This window comes from Vairimorpha ceranae (genome assembly GCF_000988165.1).
Source record: "Vairimorpha ceranae strain PA08 1199 chromosome Unknown NODE_187, whole genome shotgun sequence".
NCBI classification, from domain to species: Eukaryota; Fungi; Microsporidia; family Nosematidae; genus Vairimorpha; species Vairimorpha ceranae.
The window spans coordinates 2,240-4,832 of NW_020169482.1; the positions used below are offsets into that span (position 1 = coordinate 2,240).

Sequence of the window (2,593 nt, forward strand, 5' to 3'; positions counted from 1 at the left end):
TGGAGTTGAATTTAAAAAATCTGTTACAAATGCCAAGATATGTAAGGACAACATTAAACCCTTATAATCATACACGAGATCTAAGTACATAGAGAACATTGAATACTTAATAGGTAAAATGATTGGAGAAAATAAAAGTGGATTTATGACGCTATAGTGAAAAGACTACGCTTTAAAAATTTTTAAGGCGATTAATGGATGTAGTACCTCACCGATTATCTATTTTGTAGGTAAAATAGATGGAGCCCAACGAATATAAAGCGTTAGATGATAAGATTGTGAATTTTAATAAAACATCTCATACTCCATCGACCAGCCTGTAAGGAATAGCTGTTTTTACATTTACGAAGAAATAAGCTAGGAAAAGATCTAAACAATGTAGAATTTAGAAGCGAAAAGATGTTATTACAATTATTTACGGCTTTAGCTAGCACAAGAGAATTTATAATGAGGAGACAAGCTATACTTAAAGCAGAGAAAGATATTAACACACATCTATCTAAAAATAAGACTTTTCTAAAGTTTAAATATAAGCTGGAAAACGAAGTCCCCCGGGAAAAATTCGAAGAAGTTTTAAGGCCGACATTAAATAGTGATATTAAATACAAAAATTACCGCATAAAACTATATAGAAATTGAGAAGACTCCTTAATTAGTGTAAATGATTTTTCGATATGTCTCACAAAAAATAAGACCACACCTAGAGAAGAAGCAGCACTATACGGGCTCCAAGACAGAAACATTTTTTTTAGAAGAATGCAACGTGTCCCCATTGTAACGAGAAAGTAAAAACAATCGACCACGTGACAGCTTAGTGCGAGAGAGTTTTGCACATGATTAAATGTGAAGGCATGACAAGGTATTAAAATGCATCCATCTACAAATTTGTCGCACTTACGGCATGACAAAAAGTATAAAGATAGGGAATCATTTGGTGGAAACATGTATTGCCACCAAAGACACAAAAATGAAGATCGACACCAGGATTCAGAGTATAATCAAGGTCAAGTAAATAAGCCTGATATATATAATAGACAAAATAAGGAAGAAGATTATAGTTGTAAAGATTGTGATTACTAGACTTGACAATCTAAGAACAGCAGAATAGAAAAGAAGCACAAGTGTGACCTCTTAGCAAACCATGAAGCTTCTATGTACAAATATAAATCAATTATTATTCCGTATGTGGTCACGTGGGATGGTATGGTTACTAATATCACCGACAACATAGAAATGAGCTAAAGCTGGAGAGCCGAATTGAAGCTTACATTCAATCCAGAATACTTAAAATAACATTTGAAAGCCTGACTATGGACATTCACCGAAAGGTGTACACTAAAGTAGATGCAGATAGAGAAGAATATGTTGGGATGAAGAAACCCATAGAATTGAATTGCGGAACGGGACACCTCAAAGCCTGTGCATAAAATTAGTAAATAATTATTTATACCAAAATAAATTGTATTCTTAGTTATTACATTTTAGCATTAAAAAAAGAATTTAAATATTATTTTACAATCTATAGCACAAAAATCTTAAAAATTTTTAATATTTGTATATAAGCAAATTTAAGCATTATACTACAAATTATACTGAAAATAGGTGTTATTTAAAAAACGGACATTTTTTAAAAAATTATAATAATCAATTTTTGAAATATCGTTGTTTGTTTTTCATTTTAAAAAATGTTTGAAATGTGTACAACCAATATAAGTTATTGAATTGGTTAAATCTACTATTTAATTGTTTTCTGATCAATAATTATAACGATTGACACACAAGTTAAGCTCTTTACGGTTTAATATTACAAAGGTAAGGTTTATGCATATAGGCATTATGTATGTTTTAGGTATGAAAAAATGCTTTTTACTAGCCAATTTTATTACAAAAAAATAAATGAATTATTAAAAAGTAAACGCAATGATCAAACCATCATATAACATTATATAAACAACTTTTTAAAGATTTTATTGTTGATTAATCTTTTTCTCAATACTATTTTTCAATTTTAATAGTCTTATGTATAAAAAACTGAATCTGCGGTGCATACTAGATAGTAACCTGTTAACTTCATAAAAATCACAACAAGACATACGACAAAATCCAACACCAACCTTATGTATACTTTTACAAATCGATTTAAAAGTTAAAAGTTTTTGAGACACGCCTGCATACCCGCTAAATTGATTAAATGCTAGATTTAATAAATTTAAAAATTCTTTCTTATTTTTCTTTTTCTTTGTATTAATATAAATTTCAGATATAGTTTTTAAAAAACTTAAAAGATTTTTTAGAGCAAAAATTGATTTTTGTTTCAAGTCATCAGAAAGATTGGATATTTCAAGTTTCTTAATAAATTGCGGTATTTGATTTTTAATTGTAAGCTTAAAAAACATTCTAAACTTCTTTTCAGAATTCTTGTATTTTTTATAAAGTTCGCGCTCGTTAGCTGTAAATTGATTTTTTAAAATTGTTTTATAAGTTTTTCTTTTTCTTTTAGACTTAGATGCAATTTCATCGCCGTTTGTTTGTATATTAGATACTTTGTTAGTTTTTGGTTTTGTCTCTTTATCTTTTTCGTTATTATCATTTT

General features: G+C 28.5%; 1 protein-coding gene across 1 annotated transcript; it reads right to left on the reverse strand.

Annotated features, from left to right (window-relative positions):
- Positions 1-1,967: 1,967 nt before the first annotated feature.
- AAJ76_1870004830 (hypothetical protein) lies at positions 1,968-2,593 on the reverse strand (the record flags this gene model as incomplete). Its single annotated transcript, XM_024474327.1, has 1 exon — positions 1,968-2,593. A coding segment is annotated over one exon (626 nt), but the record flags the coding sequence as incomplete, so codon positions are not given.